Source organism: Narcine bancroftii, chromosome 4 (genome assembly GCF_036971445.1).
Source record: "Narcine bancroftii isolate sNarBan1 chromosome 4, sNarBan1.hap1, whole genome shotgun sequence".
NCBI lineage: Eukaryota > Metazoa > Chordata > Chondrichthyes > Torpediniformes > Narcinidae > Narcine > Narcine bancroftii.
The window spans coordinates 220749112-220765789 of record NC_091472.1 but is presented as its reverse complement, the minus strand read 5'-3'; the positions used below and the strand labels follow the sequence as shown (position 1 = coordinate 220765789).

Below are 16678 nucleotides of genomic sequence, written 5' to 3'. Positions count from 1 at the left end.
AAATAACAACATACCTTTTCATTTGAATTAAAATCTGCTGTCTGCATAACAGTATTAGTCCATTTCTTCTCTGTATTAACCATAATTGTCTGGGTACTTTGTTGTTTCATGGGTGATTCAGCAATGGACCATTCAGTGTTGCAGGCCATAGTTCTATACATTTTACTTTGACCCAGAATTGGTCTATTTTTGCTCATTAAAATTATGTCTGTGTTGGTAGCTCGGTCAACAACAGAGATGATAGCTGTTGTGGCTTTATCCACGGTGAAATCAACTCTGAAATCAGTGCCAGCATCAACTGCTTGATTGACCTTGACAATTAAATCACAAGCACCTTTGTTGACAGGGCAATGATGTTTCAACTGGGAATTATCAGAAGTTCTTTGAAACATTGTAGCATTTCCTGAATGCGTCCAATCTGGTGTCTGGTAGGCAGAGTTGGTAGACTGATTATTGCTCTCAGCTACTTGTAATGAACCCAAGGCATCTTTCATTTCAACAATCCCATTAGTGTAACACTCTGCTGCCATTGAACCTGCAGCAACAGCTGATACAAATGATTCATCAAACAAATTCAGCTCATCTGAATTGTCCGAAGGTCCACAGGACCCCCCCCATCCTTGATTTGAATCTGCATGTGTGGATACTGCATTATTGGGTTTTGGGTCACCTTGATCCGCCACGGATTCCTGAACTTTAGAAACTGCATGAGCAGGAATTATAAACCTTGTCACAGCAAGTGGCTCCATAAGTACTTGATTATTTTCAAGTTTTGTTGAAGTACAAACAGATTGATCATTGGCATATTCTGCCATTTGATTAATATTTTCCAATAATGCAGCAGTCTGAAGGTCACTTTTACATCCAATCTGGTCACTGTTATTTCCAATCTCTACTTGCTCAAATTTACTCCCATTAGGAACTTCAATATTGCTATCATTGTTTGACTCTGCAATCTCAGTGAATGTAGTGAGTGCAGGTTCAGAAGCAGATAGCCTATGACTTTCATAGGTCTTCTGCATTGAACTAACAGCAGAGAGAAACAAAGTCTCATTAGTGTCTTCAGGTAGATAAGAGCAATGTGCAAGTTGAATAGATTCTGAAGAATTCTGAGCTGTTGGACTTTGTCTTTTGGGGAAAATGCTTCCACAGCCCAAATAATCAAAGTCAGAAAAATTGTGGCTTTCTGTGCTGTTTCTATTGTGATAACTACCAAATGACTCCATAACCAAGGTATCCGATCTCACAAAATTATTACATTCAGGAATGTAATTATCTCGTTTTTTCTCAAATTCTTGACAATAGTCATTAGAAACTTGTTGCAAAGACATTTCACTCAGTTTCTTGTACATCTCAAATTCTGTGTCCAAGGACAGGTCGGAGTCGTTTCCTTTCTCTTTCACCAAATCCATTTTGAGAGCATATTTCTCTTGTCCATGAGAAGAGAGTAAACCAGTTTCCTTAGTTGTCAGATCTTTAATGCATGACCTTTCATGGGGGGACCCAAATTCACAAACTGATTCCAAAGTATTTGAAAGCTGATGTTTTGCTTCAACAACTTCTTCACCACATTCCCCATCAAGGGCATCAGGTTTGATTCTAAATTCCAAGAGCTGGTCAATGGCTTTCTCACCACCAGCTGCGTCATTTTTCTTCTTGCTTAGAAGACGAGATCCATCACTAGCCCTGAAGCATGGATGTCCAATCCCAGTAGATGAACAAGTTGCAAGGATTCTCTGGTTGTCCACAAGGAACAAATGCTTATCTATAAAATGTTGAACAATAAATGTAATTAATATTTGACAACTTTATTAAAATATTTCCTTGGCCTATTAGACAATGATAGCCCTCAGCCTCCATCCCCAAAGCAATGCCTGTCAACAAAATTAACCAATTGGACACCGAGTATTGGCTGATTGCCAATTATGTTAGTAACAGCGTCAATCCTTTCTTCATAAAATTTCTTCCACAATGCCGAATTATTTGATCTGAAATGGGTCAACAATTTTGTAACTGCAGGGATTTTTACAACTGGAAGGTGCACAGGTTGATTTTGAAATGTGAATAAATTCATTTTTTATTGTGATACATTCACCCTTCACTATGCTTACAGAAGATTCACATTTTCAGATTACCAATTTGTAATGTGAACACAGATTGCAAAGCATAACTGTTCCTTGCAAAATAGAAGTTCTAGAAAATGAGGATGAGGACTCATGATTTTGCCACTAATACAGGAAACAGGTGGTGAGTGAGGAAGTTACTCACAAGGACTGTTTGGCACAAATTAAGAAGTATGACACTTGAGGAACTGTACATTATGGCTGCAAAAGTTAAATTTAAACAAACTAATAAAATGTAGGTTTAAAAAACACAGAAATAATTCAACAAGTCATAGGGATGGTTCCCACACCAACTTGCCTGTCCTCCATTGCCATGTTTGTTTTCAAACTTTATTTAAAAGATAACAGAAACATAGCATACAATATAAAAATAGTCAGAATTGTTTTTCATTAATACCCATCCCCCCTCCCACCCTTACAGGGGAGCAAAAAAAAAGCTAATTTTTTTTTAATGTTTACAATATTTCAAAGTATATCTAAATGCATATATTTCAAATACGGAGACCACTTACTAAAAAAAGAAGAAGAATTATCATGTAAAGTATAAGTAATTTTTTCCATAACAACAGACTTTCAATTCATAATGCCAATGAGCTATATTAATCTCAGTATCATCTTTTCAGGTACTAGCAACACATTTACGTGCTACTGATAATACCGAACGTACAAAAGCAATTTGAATTTTATCCAATCCCATTCCTCTTAACGAATATAAATTTCCCAACAAGAAAATCGTTGGATCTAACGGTAGTATAAAATTATATAATTTCTCCAAAACTATTTTAATTCCTTCCCAAAATGATTGAACTTTAACACAATTCCATACAGCATGTAAAAAAGTTCCAATACTTGAACCACATCTAAAACAAGAATCCAAATTACTAAACCCATATTTTTTTTTAACTTTTCCGTGGTCAAATATAATTGATGTAAAAAATTATAATTAACCATTCCATATTGCACATTAGTCAATTTAATTAAATTGTCTTGACACATATTCGCCCAATTTTCTTCAGGAAAAATAAATACTAAATCACTCTCTCATTTAAGTTTAGATTTCTCCCAATCTGGTTTTTCCATACTATCTTGTAACAAATTATACATAACTGAAATATAACCCTTTTTGGTATAGAGATTTGATTCAAATCTCGACAAAGTAGGTAAAATCATCTCTCTACCATAATTATCTTTTATCAAAGTCCTAAGTTGATAATACACAAACAAATAATTTACAGGCATCTCAAATCTTTCTCTCAATTGGTTAAAAGAAAGAAATTTACTCTCTACAAAACAATCTTGTATTGTCTTTATACCCTTAGAATCCCAAATCTTTAAATGATTGTTAAACATTGAAAAAGGAATAAGCTGATTATTATACAATGGAGTTAAAATAGATAATTTATCTTTCGACCCTAACACCCTATTTTTTTTAAACCAAATCTTTAATAAATGTTTCAATATTGGCATATCATATTGCTGTAACAAATTCAAATTCCAACAAAATATAAATTCATGTATTTCAACCCTAGAAATACATGCCATTTCCACTTTAGCCCAGCTAGGAGGCTGACCTAAATCCATCAATCTACTAATGAACTTCAACTGGGCCGCTTCATAATAATTTTGAAAATGTGGTAGTTGTAATCCACCCAATGCATACTTCCATGTAAGTCTATGCAATGCCATTTGAGCTAATCTACCTTTCCATAAAAACTCTTGTACTGCTTTATTCAGATCTTGAAAAAATACCTTTAGAAAGTAAACAAGGTAGTGACTGAAATAAACATTGAATTCAAGGAAAAATATTCATTTTAATACAGTTAACCCAACCAATCAAAGTTAATGGAAGATCTTTCCACTTTTAATCAAATCTGCTTTAATCCGCCTTAATATAGGTACATAATTTAATTGATCTAATGATTGATATTTCATATCCACAAACACACCTAAATATTTAATTTTACTTGTTGAGCTTAATTTTATAATTGTTTTAAATTCAGAATAATCTCCCACTCCAACTGGTAAAATTTCACTTTTATCCCAATTAACTTTATATTCCAATTAACTTTATATCCCGATAATTCTCCAAATTTCAACAAACACTCTTGCAATTGTTTCAATGACCATTCCGGTTGTGTTAAGTACACCAAAACGTCATCCACAAATAAGTTAATTTTATGTTCTTCATTCTTAATCCACATGCCTCTAATTTCTTCATTTTGTCTAATAGCCTGAGCTAACAGTTCAATAACCAATGCAAATAAGGTTGGTGACAATGGGCAGCCCTGTCGAGTTGAACGAGTCAATTTAAATGGTAAAGAAATCTGTCAATTTGTCACCACCCAAGCAATTGGGTTCGTATATAAAGTCTTAACCCAACCAATAAAAAAAGGGCCGAATTTAAATTTCTCTAACACCTTAAATAAAAAATCCCACTCAACCCTAACAAAAGCTTTTTCTGCATCTAATGCAACCACCATAGGATGGTTAGGTTGATTTTGATATGCATTGACCAAAGTAATTAATCAAACTATATTGTCTGATGCATTTTTATTCTTAAAAAAAACCTGTTTGATCAATATGTACCAATTTAGGCAAATATTTAGCAAGTCTATTAGCTAATACTTTTGCCATAATTTTATAATCCACATTTAATAAAGAAATAGGTCTATACGAAGACACTTTTAATGGATCTCTATCTTTTTTTTGGAATGACAGTTATTAAAGCACTAGAACATAATTCTGGTAACTTCTGATCTTCAGTAACTTGATTCAACACCTCTCCAAATTCATTAGAAAAAAATCATCATAAAAATGTTTATAAAATTCCACAGGAAATCTATCATCCCCTGGGGACTTTCCATTTGGCGTTTCCTGAATAGCTTCCTTAATTTCAAAATCCATAAATAGAGATTCCAATTCCTGAACAACAATTCCATCTAATACCGGTAACTTTAATTTAGATAAGTAAGAATCAATAGAACCATTATCCTGTTTCCCCTCAGAAGTATAAAATTTTTGATAAAATGAATAAAACTGTTCATTAATTTCCTGAGGCTTTTAAGTTATTATTGAATTTTTCTTAACAACATTAATGGTCCGAGATATCTGTTCAGCTTTCAATTGCCAAGCAAGTACCTTATGAGCTCTTTCCCCCAACTCATAATAATGTTGTTTAGATCGATTAATTAAGTGCTCAAACTGATAAATTTGTAAAGTATTATAACACAATTTCAACCTCTCTAATGCAACTTTTTAAAATCTTCTGTTATCTCTTTCTGAAAGTCCTTCTCTAACTCAGCAATCTTATTTTATAACTCTAAACTTTCTGCCATATATTGTTTCTTAACTTTCGTTGAATAACTAATGATCTGCCCTCTCAAATAAGCTTTTAAAGCATCCCAAATTACAAAATGACTATCCACAGAATTAACATTTTCAGTCAAAAATAAAGAAATCTGCTCTTTAACAAAAGTAACAAACTCTGGTTTCTTCAATAACATTACATTAAACCTCCATCTAAATGACGGACGTACTACTGCCGAACTTTTACAAGAAAAATGTAATAGTGAATGATCAGATATCTCTACTTTTTTATTCAGCTCATAATACTTTACCTTGTAAATGTGCTGATACCAAAAATAAATCAATTCTAGAAAATGAATCATGTCTCGAAGAATAAAAAGAAAAATCTTTCTCTGTAGGGTTAACTTTTCTCCAAATATCCAGCAAATTTAAATCTTTCATTAACACATTAATTTGTGATGTCATCTTTGATTTCCTTATACTTTTTGGATTTCTATCCAATAAAAGGTCGAGAAGACAGTTAAAATCACCACCAACTAAAATATTTTCATTAGCTTGAGTTAACAATAAAAAAAGCTTCTGAAATAAACTGCTCATCATCTATATTAGCGGCATAAAGATTCACCAAAGTCCATGATTCAGCAAAAGTTTTAGTTCACTCTTAATACTCTGCCATCATACCCCTCTGAAGATTCCAATTCAAAAGGTAAATTTTTATGAATCAAAATCACTACTCCTCTTGCCTAAGAATTAAAAGATGAGAAAACATAACCAACCCAATCCCTTTTCAATTTCAAATGTTCTTTCTCAGTCAAATGTGTTTCTTGTAAAAAAGCAATATCGATTTTCATTTTTTTAATATAACCCAATATTCTCTCTCTCTTAATTGGATTATTTAACCCCTGCACATTAAAAGTTGGAAAATTCAATTGAGACATTTTTTTAACTACTAATATAGTTAAATGCTATAAAATAATGCTCCCTCAACAGCCCCTAAGGCTAGAGCTGGATGAGGTCCTCACCCAGGATGAGACATATAAGGCAATCGAACAACTGAAAAGTGGCAAAGCAGCAGGTATGGATGGAATCCCCCCAGAGGTTTGGAAGGCTGGCGGCAAAAATCTGCATGCCAAACTGCATGAGTTTTTCAAGCTTTGTTGGGACCAAGGAAAACTGCCTCAGGACCTTTGTGATGCCACCATCATCACCCTGTACAAAAACAAAGGCGAGAAATCAGACTGCTCAAACTATAGGGGAATCACGCTGCTCTCCATTGCAGGCAAAATCTTCGCTAGGATTCTCCTAAATAGAATAATACCTAGTGTCGCCGAGAATATTCTCCCAGAATCACAGTGCGGCTTTCGCGCAAACAGAGGAACTACTGACATGGTCTTTGCCCTCAGACAGCTCTAAGAAAAGTGCAGAGAACAAAACAAAGGACTCTACATCACCTTTGTTGACCTCACCAAAGCCTTCGACACCGTGAGCAAGAAAGGGCTTTGGCAAATACTAGAGCGCATCGGATGCCCCCCAAAGTTCCTCAACATGATTATCCAACTGCACGAAAACCAACAAGGTCGGGTCAGATACAGCAATGAGCTCTCTGAACCCTTCTCCATTAACAATGGCGTGAAGCAATGCTGTCTTCTCGCACCAACCCTCTTTTCAATCTTCTTCAGCATGATGCTGAACCAAGCAATGAAAGACCTCAACAATGAAGACACTGTTTACATCCGGTACCGCACGGATGGCAGTCTCTTCAATCTGAGGCGCCTGCAAGCTCACACCAAGACACAAGAGAAACTTGTCCGTGAACTACTCTTTGCAGACGATGCCGCTTTAGTTGTCCATTCAGAGCCAGCTCTTCAGCGCTTGACGTCCTGTTTTGCGGAAACTGCCAAAATGTTTGGCCTGGAAGTCAGCCTGAAGAAAACTGAGGTCCTCCATCAGCCAGCTCCCCACCATGACTACCAGCCCCCCCACATCTCCATCGGGCACACAAAACTCAAAACGGTCAACCAGTTTACCTATCTCGGCTGCACCATTTCATCAGATGCAAGGATCGACAATGAGATAGACAACAGACTCGCCAAGGCAAATAGCGCCTTTGGAAGACTACACAAAAGAGTCTGGAAAAACAACCAACTGAAAAACCTCACAAAGATAAGCGTATACAGAGCCGTTGTCATACCCACACTCCTGTTCGGCTCCAAATCATGGGTCCTCTACCAGCATCACCTACGGCTCCTAGAACGCTTCCACCAGCGTTGTCTCCGCTCCATCCTCAACATTCATTGGAGCGCTTTCATCCCTAACGTCGAAGTACTCGAGATGGCAGAGGTCGACAGCATCGAGTCCACGCTGCTGAAGATCCAGCTGCGCTGGGTGGGTCACGTCTCCGGAATGGAGGACCATCGCCTTCCCAAGATCGTGTTATATGGCGAATTCTCCACTGGCCACCGTGACAGAGGTGCACCAAAGAAAAGGTACAAGGACTGCCTAAAGAAATCTCTTGGTGCCTGCCACATTGACCACCGCCAGTGGGCTGATATCAATAGACAATAGGAGCTGGAGTAGGCCATTTGGCCCGTCGGGCCAGCACCGCCAATTTAGATCATGGCTGATCATTACCATCAGTACCCCTTTCCAGCCTTATCCCCATAACCCTTAACTCCGTTACCCTCAAGAGTCTTATCTAACTCTCTTTTGAACATAGTCAGCGAATCCGCCTCTACCACCCTCTGTGGCAGAGCATTCCACAGATTCACACTTCTCTGGGTAAAAAAATGCTTTCTCATCTCCGTCCTAAAGGGCCTACCCTGTATTCTTAAACTATGCCCTCTAGTCCTCGTCTCCCCCATCATTGGGAACAAGTAATCAGACTTCACCTTGTCTATCCCCCTGATTATTTTGTATACCTCAATCATGTCCCCCCCTCATCCTTCTAAACTCCATCGGATACAAGTCCAGTTTTTCTAGCCTTGCTGCATATGACAACCCTGCCATCCCTGGAACTAACCTTGTAAATCTGCGCTGCACACCCTCTATAGCTAGTATGTCCTTCCTCAAGTTTGGAGACCAGAACTGGACGCAATACTCCAGGTGGCGTCTCACCAGGGCCCTGTATAACTGCAGAAGGGCATCTCTGTTCCTATACTCCAATCCCCTCTTTATGAAAGCCAACATTCCATTTGCCTTCTTCACAGCTTTCTGAACCTGCATGCTAGCCTTCAGTGACCGGTGAACAAGTACACCCAGATCCATTTGCACTTCCCCACTCCCTAGCTTGTCTCCATTTAAATAATACTCAGCTTTCCTATTACTTTCCCCAAAATGAATAACCTCACATTTGTTCACATTGAAATTCATCTTCCATTTAGCCGCCCACTCCTTCAGCCTGTCCAAGTCCCTCTGCATTTTCCTTACATCCTCCTCACACCCCACACCGCCACCCAGTTTAGTGTCATCTGCAAATTTGCTCATGTTATTTATAATCCCCTCATCCAAATCATTAACATAAATTACAAACAACTGAGGACCCAACACCGATCCCTGAGGCCCTCCACTCGTCACATCCTGCCATTCTGAAAAAGACCCATTTACTCCAACCCTTTGTTTCCTATCTCTTAACCAATTTCCTATCCATGTCAGCACCTTACCTCCAATACCATGCTCCCTGATCTTGCCCACTAGACTCCCGTGCGGTACCTTATCAAAGGCCTTCTGGAAGTCCAAATACACCACATCCACTGGCTCTCCCGAGTCCATCTTCTTTGTCACATCCTCAAAAAATTCCAGAAGGTTAGTCAAGCATGACTTACTCTTAAGGAATCCATGCTGACTAAGTGTTCTGCTATTTCTCCTTTTATGATGGACTCCAATATCTTCCCCACCACTGATGTCAGGCTAACCGGTCTATAATTTCCTGTTTTCTCGCTCCCTCCTTTCTTAAAAAGCGGCACCACATCAGCCACTCTCCAATCCTCAGGGACCTCCCCGGAATCTATGGAGCTTTGGAAAATGTCGACCAGTGCCTCCACAATTTCCATACCCACCTCTTTAAGCACCCTAGGATGCAGCCCATCAGGCCCTGGGGATTTATCAGCCCTCAGTCCCAACAATTTACTGATAACCTCCTGCTTCTGGATCCGGATATCCATTAGATCCCCTACCTCCCCAGTAAAGTTCCCCAAGTCTCTTGGTACCGCATGACCACTACCCCCTAACTGACTATAACCTATATCCTCCTTGGTGAAGACAGTTGCAAAGTATTTGTTAAATTCCTCTGCCATCTCCTTGTTTCCGGTAATAATTTCACCCTTGCCCATTTTCAAACAGCCAATTTTAGACCGAACCAATTTCTTCCTCTTCACATACTTAAAAAAGCTTTTGCTATCCTCCGCAATATTATCTGCTAATTTCCTCTCGTACTTCATTTTCCCGTCTCTTATGGCTTTCTTAGTTACCCTCTGATGTTCTTTGAAGGTTTCCCAATCCTCTAATTTCCCACTCCACTTCGCTATCTTATAATTACTCCCTTTGGACTTGATAATGCACTTGATTTCCTTAGTTAGCCAGGGCTGCCATTTGCATCTCCTAGAGCCTTTCCTCCACTTTGGAATAAATTTGTCCTGAATCCTGTGAAAAATGTCCATAAAAACCTGCCATTTTTCCCCAGTTGTCCTCCCAGCTAGTGTATCTTCCCATTTTATTTTGGATAGCTCCTCCCTCATAGCTGCAAAATTCCCTTTATTTAACTGAAGTACAGATGCTTCCGACTTCCTTTCCATTTCCCTTTCTAATTGCAGCTTAAAAGTAACCATACCATGGTCACTATTCCCTAATGGCTCCCCTACATCAAGGTCACTTATTAAGTCTGCGTCGCTGCACAGCACCCAGTCCAGAATCGACTTCCCCCTGGTAGGCTCCTCCACTAGCTGTTCCAAGAAAGTATCTCGTAGACATTCTATAAACTTGCTCTCTTGTGTTCCTGCCCCCGTCTGATTATCTCAGTCCACCTTCATGTTGAAGTTCCCCATAACTACCGTATTGCTACCACTTTGACATGCCACTCTTAATTCCTGATTTATACTACTACCGATATCTGAGCTACTTTTCGGAGGCCTGTAAATGACCCCCATTATATTCTTCTTGCCCTTGCAATTTCTTAATTCAATCCAAACAGACTCTACCTCACCTGTTTCAATGTCTTTCCTTTCAAACGCCTGAATCTCATTTCTTACCAACAGAGCTACCCCACCTCCTCTTCTTAACTTTCTGTCCTTTCTAAAGGACGTGTACCCTGGAACATTTATTTCCCAATCCTGCCCTTCCCGCAGCCATGTCTCCGTTATTCCGACAATGTCATAACCTCCCATCACCATTTGCGCCTCAAGCTCATCCATTTTATTCCTTACACTCCTTGCATTCATACACAATACCTTGATGCCATACCTCCTTTCTCCCTCCACCATTCGTTCTTATTCTCCTATCACTTTTAGCTCCCTTATTCCTTATTGTTTCACCGTCTATCGCCTCAAACCGTGCATTTAGGCGCCTCACAGTTTGGCGGGCAGCAACCTCCTTTGAAGAAGACCGCAGAGCCCACCTCACTGACAAAAGGCAAAGGAGGAAAAACCCAACACCCAACCCCAACCAACCAATTTTCCCCTGCAACCACTGCAACCGTGTCTGCCTGTCCCACATCGGACTTGTCAGCCACAAACGAGCCTGCAGCTGACGTGGACATTTACCCCCTCCATAAATCTTCGTCCGCGAAGCCAAGCCAAAGAATAAAATAATGCTCCCCTCTACAATTCTTCCAAAAAAGAAAAACCCCCCTCAAAAAAAGAAAAATAAAAAAAAACAAAACAAAACAAAAAAACCACCCAAAAACTGGGTGTGGTAAACCCACTAGTGGCAGATGACTTTCAAAGTTTTCAGTGTCATCCATCCCCCCCAGCCAGATACATATTAATTATAATCAAACATAATCAAATATAATCCATATATTCAACTCAATGATTCCAAGTCCAATGACTGCTCCGGATCTTCAACATCAAGAAGACTTTGTGTCATCTCTTCTTTCTTTCCATACTTTTCATTCCCATGTCCATTTCCATTTACTCTCTCCTTAAGAGTTAACAAAGGAGAAGATCCATTTCTTCACAATTCCGGCAAAGAATTGGCAAAAACCAAAGCATCATGATCATTCTCCAAAAATTGAGATTGAAAATTTCCATAGAAAACCCTCAAAATTGCAGGATAACGAAAACCAAACTTGTAACCCTTTCACCACAAAATGTTTTTAGCCGTATTAAATTCTCGTCATCTTCTAATAACCTCTTGACTCAAATCAGCATAAAAGAACACCCTATTATGTTGAACCATTAAAGGAGATCGATTCTGTCTTGCATTCTACACTGCCATACGTAAAATCATTTCATGATCTTGATATTTTAAACATCAAATCCAGACTGCTCTCAGTGCTTGTCCTGGAAGTGGTCTTCTACTCAGAGCTCTATGAGCCCTATCCAATTCCAAACCTTCAGGGGAAAACTCTTTACCCAGCACCTCTGGGATCCAGTGCTTAAAATTTTTTTAATAGGGTCAGCACCTTCCATATCCTCTATTTTCACATTATTCCTCTGACTTTGATTTTCAAACGAATCAATCTTCTTCATTAAATCTGTTTTGAATCCCCCAATCTATAAAAGAACCTTCCACTTTTTCCATTTTTCTCTATTACATTCTACCCGAGTTTGACACTCAGAGAAAGCTGTTTCAATTTTCTTAAAATTATCTTGCACAGTGTCTACTGAATTTATACATTTATTAATATCACTTTTAACTAGTCATTTCCTGTTTCACAGTTGACATTTCATCACATAAAGTATTCATTTTTATTTTCATCTCCATAAATCCTTGAGTCATTTGAGTTGATATTTGTTTTGACATATTATGCATGTGCTATTTTTGACCAGCAATCCCTTCCAAAGCAGTGAACACTGAATCCAGTCCAGATTCCACTTCCACTTTTTGAGATTCACCTTCTTTAACTACAAGCTCCTCCTCCTGGACGTATTCCAATAAGGTAAGTTCCCCTTCTTCCTCAGTCATCACAGGTCCTTTAACGGAATGGCTGCGGGTCTGGACACCCGACGCCGGCACCCCGACCTCTTCGGAATGCTGGCGTTTGGGCTCCCCCACAGCGCCGATTTTTTCCAACAGCTCCCGGGCCCGCGATGCCACATGCAGGCTAGGCAAGGCTGTTGGACGCGCAGAGGTGTTTTTCAATGCTACCCTGCACACCACCGGGCCGCCCAGTGAGGTCGCTGTTCCCCTTAACAGCCATGCCGCCCATGTACACGGCTTCACGTGACGGGGGTCGGCAACGGCCGAACTCACTCATGTGCCGGCGCCATCTTGCAGATGCAGGATCAGCACCAGAGTCAAACTCGAATAGGCTGGAGTCCTCTGAGGCTTGGAGTCTCCCAACAACGACTCCATGAATTCAGCTATGCAGGTAGGCCTCAATTCTTCCGTACTTTTGTATGGTAGTTTTTTCTGAAGATGAGGTTTAATTTTTTTCACATGAGATGCCATCATAAAGCACTGTTATTTAATTAACAGTGATGTTATTTTTAATCACTTTTATGCGTTTTAAAAACCAGGTATTTAATGATCCAGCTGGGGAGAGGGGGAACACACATCTTCCTTCTATGCCATCTTGCCATGCCCCCCCCTCTATTGCCATGTTGAGGACAAATACAAACTAGAGTAACAGCAAATCACATTCCAGGGAGGCACTAAAAATGCAGATGCTGGAATACTGAGCAAACAGAGGAGGTGGAAGGTCTCAACAAGGAGGCAGCATCCTTGAGTAGATGTGGTCAATGTTCTGGGCAGGAACATTTTGCAAAACAAAAGTAAGGAGGGAGTTTCAGCATATCAAGGGAGGGGAAGAGAGCTGGTGAAAATGCTTGGCAGAGGCTAAGAGGACTGAAGGTGGGAGAGTTGGAGAGGCTGATAGAATGTTGATCCACGATCAATTACACAAAGACTGAAGTGCCCGAGACTGAAGGCCTTTATTTACAAGAGATGAACAGCATCTGTATTGGTCGCTCACATTGACCCGGACTCGAACTGGGGGCCAGCTTGTGGCCTGGCAGCCTTTATAGGGAACAAAGGGGGAGGAATCATGATCCGGCCACTGAGAGCAGGGTCAACCAGGAAAGGTCATGCAAATATATACAATAGTGGTTTCACCACAAATGTAGAATATACACACACACACACACACACACACACGAGGTCATGCTTTTAAAGTGTGGGATGGGAAAGGGGAAAAGAGTTTAAAAAGAGATGCGTGGGAGAGTCATGTGATGGAGTAGTGGCCGGTAGGGTAAAACCAGCCCTCTCCAGAAAAAAAGAAAAAAAAGTCAAGAAAAGGCAAAACTTAATAAATATAAAATATAAGAAATAGAAGATAAATTTTGCAGAGAAGAGAAGGAAGATGGCACCCAAGAAGGAAAAAGTAAAAACAACGGGGAAAAAAGAAGAAAAGACACCGGAAAAGAAAGGAGAAGGCCTTACCTGCACGAAGGAACAGGGAGTCATGGTGGCGAAGAGTGCCCGATCTCAGAGGTTGGTGCCAGCCCTGTGGAGTCACGACCCCTCAACCAGTGGATTGCAAAAATGGCTCTCTGAGCCAAACAAAAGTGCGCAACTGTGCAATCAAAGGTAAAAGGAAACACCGATGGGAGGGGGGCCTCAGCCAAGGAGTGGGCAACCACGGCACAACTAGTTGAGGGACGCCCGACACCAGGGCTCTCAGCTGGAAGATGAGGAAGGCAGGAGAGGAAGAAAGTCAACGGGGTGAATGGCAAGAGGAGCAGCAGCAGGAGGCCCGACAGATGATCAGCCCAGGAGGGGAGGATCAACAACAAGAGGCCCAGCAAGAAGAGGCCTGACAAAGTGATACAAGCAACTCATCAGGAGAATCAGAAGAGACACAGATACAAAGAAGAGAAAAAGAAGATATAAACACAGGTACAGACACAGAAGAGGAGGAAGAAGATAACCAAGATTTTCATAGAGAAATAGAATGTAAAACAGATGGACAGAGTATAAATGAAGCTTTTTTTGAAGAACAAATGAGAGCATTAAAAGAATGGTTGTCATTAGAATTTAGTGCAATTAAAAGAAAAATGAAAAGAACAGAAGATAAAATGCAAAGTTTAGAATGGGTCATGACAGAAATAGGGAAAAGAGTAGAAAATGTGGAAGAATGAGAAACGGCTATAGAAATGGAAGTAAATGGCTTACGAGGAAAATTGGAAGAAAGTGATAAAAAAAATTAAAGAGACACAAGAGTTGTTATAAAATTGATATGTTGGAAAATTATAATAGGCGAAACAACATAAAAATAGTGGGCCTGAAGGAGGGTGAAGAAGGCATAGACATGAAGGAATTTATAAAACGATGGATCCCGAAGGTCCTGGGAACGACAGAAATACAGGAAGAAATGGAAATAGAAAGGGCACACAGAACACTAGCTCTGAAACAGCAGATACATCAAAAACCAAGATCCATCTTATTAAAATTTTTGAGATATACGACGAGAAAATATATTGGAGCGGGAAATGAATAGTTAGAGAAGATAATATACCATTGGAATACAAGGGTCAAAATTTTTTTTTTTTCCCAGACATAAATTTTGAACTCTTAAAGATGAGGAAAGAGTTTAATGCAGCAAAATCGATTCTATGGAAAAAAGGTTATAAATTCATGTTAAGCCATCCAGTCGTGCTTAAAATATTTATACCCAGGGAGCAAAACAGACTGTTTTCGGATCCGGAGGAAGCACAAGAATTTGCAGAGCGTTTGCAGGGTAGAAGGGGAGATGAAGAGATGTAATAAGAATGAAGAACAGCGATAAAGTATATATAAAGATGTAAAAACAATGTATATGTCAAGAACTAAAGAGGGTAAAAAGAGGGGAAGGAAGGAAGTAAGGGGGGAAAAAGGGAGAGCTTTGTTATATGTGTAAAAAAAAGTGTTTTCTGGGGGGGTTGGGGGGAGAGAATAACCATCACTGCGAAATCAGTTGACTCTTGCGAGCAAGATCACAACCCAAATGGAAAGGGAAGTTGTGGTTGCCCGGCAAGGGATAAGGGCCAACTCAGAGGGGGGGGGGGGCGTTTGGGGTTAAGGTAATATTGGGTGTGGGAATTGTTAAGAGTATTTTATGTTTTAAATGTGTTGTCATACATTGAGTTTAAAAAGGGAAAACTTAGAGATGAAAATGGGAAAAAAGGGGATGGAGGTGGTGAGGAAGTGGAAAAGAGGTATAAACAAGATATAAGATGGCCATGTTGAACTATAGGACTATAAACATTAATGGAATACATAACTAAATTAAAAGGAAGAGGCTATTAAATTTACTGAAAAAAGAAAAAATATAGTATTTGTCCAGGAAACGCATCTAACTGAAGTGGAATATAACAAATTAAAGAGAGACTGGGTAGGATACATAGTGGCAGCATCATATAATTCAAAAGCTAGAGGTGTAGCCATATTAGTTAACAATAAACACAAGGTTACGGATGATAAAAGAATAAATTAAAAGAATGGGATCCAACATTATCAGATAGATGTTTTCGCTGTAAGAAGGAAATGGGAACAACAATACATACAATTTGGGCATGTATGAAAGTGAATACGTTTTGGGAAGATCTAAATCAGATATTAAATAAAATCACAAAAAATAACATTCCAAAAAATCCAGAGATCTTTCTTTTAAGTAACATAAGAAGTAATGAATTAGGCCTCAAATTGGATAAAGCGCAAAAAAGATTTATTATGATAGCCTTAGCAGTAGTAAAAAAGTGTATAATGTATACTTGGAAAATGGAAGAGAGCCTGAGAATACAGCAATGGTACATGGAAATGAATAAATGTATTCCATTGGAAAAAAAACTATATAATTTAATAAATAAAGTCACATTATTTGAACAAATTTGGGAACCATACACGGGACATAACAGAGAGAGCTTACCTCGGACCTTCATCCCCTATATATTTTGGTTGATGTGGTTCACAGTTTTTTTTTTTGCACAGAGTGGTAGGTGACTGGAATGGGTTCCCAGGTTTATGGTGGATGCAGATATGATAGTATGTTTAAGAAGTTTCTAGGTAGTCAAATGAATATGCACAAGCTAGAGGGATGTTTATCATGTGCAAGCTGC

General features: G+C 39.2%; 1 protein-coding gene across 6 annotated transcripts in view; it reads right to left on the bottom strand.

The window, feature by feature from the left end:
• The window catches only part of rbm44 (RNA binding motif protein 44), a 145475-nt gene that overhangs the window by 92794 nt on the left and 36003 nt on the right, over positions 1 to 16678 (bottom strand). For all 6 annotated transcript variants that reach the window (XM_069933981.1, XM_069933983.1, XM_069933984.1 and 3 more), the window contains one exon: positions 15 to 1765. In XM_069933981.1, coding sequence (XP_069790082.1) covers positions 15 to 1765 — 1751 coding nt within the window. The remainder of the gene's footprint in view (positions 1 to 14; positions 1766 to 16678) is intronic.